This window comes from Colobus angolensis, unplaced genomic scaffold, assembly GCF_000951035.1.
Source record: "Colobus angolensis palliatus isolate OR3802 unplaced genomic scaffold, Cang.pa_1.0 Scaffold186, whole genome shotgun sequence".
Classification (NCBI taxonomy): domain Eukaryota; kingdom Metazoa; phylum Chordata; class Mammalia; order Primates; family Cercopithecidae; genus Colobus; species Colobus angolensis.
Window position 1 is genome coordinate 4,154,901 of NW_012114999.1, and position 1,574 is coordinate 4,156,474.

A 1,574-nucleotide genomic window follows, 5' to 3' on the forward strand; every position below is an offset into this window, starting at 1 on the left:
AGGTGTGAGCCACTGAAATTTGCACTTTCTAATGACAATAGTGAACATCTTTTTATATGCTTATTTTTCATCTGTATATATTTTCTGATGTGATGTTTGTTATGCTCTTTTACCAGGGTTTTAATTGGGTTGTTTCTTATTGTTGACTTTTAAGAAAATTCTTTGTGTACTTTGTATACATGTACTTTATCATACATGTATATTTTAAATATGTTTTCCTAGTGTATGGTTGTCTTTTCTTTAACAGTGTCTTTCACAGAGCAAGTTTTAATTTTAATGAAGTCCAACTTACCAACTTTTTCTTCCATGGATGATGCTTTTGGTGTTGTATCTAAAATATCACCACCAAATGCAAGATCATGCAGGTTTTTTCTCCTGTTTTCTTATGGAAGTTTTATAGTTTTGCATTTTACATTTAGGTCTATGATCCATTTTGAGTTAATTTTTGTGTAAGGTGTGAGATCTCTGCTTAACTTCATTTTTCTCCATGTGGATATACAATGTTGCACAGCTTGTTGAAAAGACTTTTTTCCTCCCTGAATTACCTTTATGCTTTTGTCAAAAATCAGTTGAGTATATTTGTGTGGGTCTATTTCTGAGCTCTCTTTTCTCTTCCATTGGTTTATTGATTCTTTCACCAACACTATGCTGACTTGATTACTGTCGCTTTATAGTAAGTCTTGGAAATGGGTAGTGTGAGTCCTCCAACTTTTTTCTTTTTCAGTATTGTGTATGCTATTCTAGGCCCTTTGCTCCTTCTTCACTGAATTTTAAAATTTTAAAACTAAAATAAAAATGGTTAATCCTCAGAGAGGCAGTATAAATGTGATGTTTCTTTAATTCATTTTTCAGGTGGTTCTTTGAAGCTCTGAAGTATCCCAAGTTTTCTAAAGCTATCGTTATCAATGGAATACTCATGACAGTAGTATTCTTCATCGTGCGGATTGCCTCAATGCTTCCTCATTATGGCTTCATGTATTCCGTGTATGGAACAGAACCCTACAAAAGGCTTGGAGTTTTAATCCAGTTATCCTGGGTCATTAGTTGTGTTGTTTTGGATGTGATGAATGTCATGTGGATGATCAAAATTTCAAAAGGTTGCATCAAAGTCATCTCTCACATCAAACAAGAGAAAGCCAAAAATAGTCTTCAGAATGGAAAACTTGATTAAAGGAGTGCTACTGATAAGCAAACTTTGTTACTACCCAGTATTATATCTGCTGATAGGGTGAATTCTTGGCATGTTCTTGTGTATCTTTATTAATTATAATTGTTATTCAGGATTTCAGTGTCATTTTTTTTAACCTTTAGAAAAGAGAAGGCCGGGCGCGGTGGCTCATGCCAGTAATCCCAGCACTTTGGGAGGCCAAGGTGAGTGGATCACTGAGGTCAGGAGTTCGAGACTAGCTTGGCCAACATAGTGAAACCCCATCTTTACTAAAAATACAAAAAAATTAGCTGGGCGTGGTGGTTGGTGCCTGTAATCCAGCTACTTGGGAGGCTGAGGCAGGAGAATCACTTGAACCCGGGCGATGGAGGTTGCAGTGAGCTGAGATTGTGCCACTGCACTCCAA

At 36.3% G+C, this 1,574-nt stretch overlaps 1 protein-coding gene across 1 annotated transcript in view; it reads left to right on the top strand.

Annotated features, from left to right (window-relative positions):
* Window positions 1–1,282, top strand: part of LOC105510321 (transmembrane protein 56-like) — a gene marked incomplete at its 5' end in the record, with an annotated part of 46,909 nt that extends 45,627 nt beyond the window's left edge. The window contains 1 exon segment of the mRNA XM_011940037.1: window positions 853–1,282. Coding sequence (XP_011795427.1) covers window positions 853–1,171 — 319 coding nt within the window.
* Window positions 1,283–1,574: the final 292 nt, after the last annotated feature.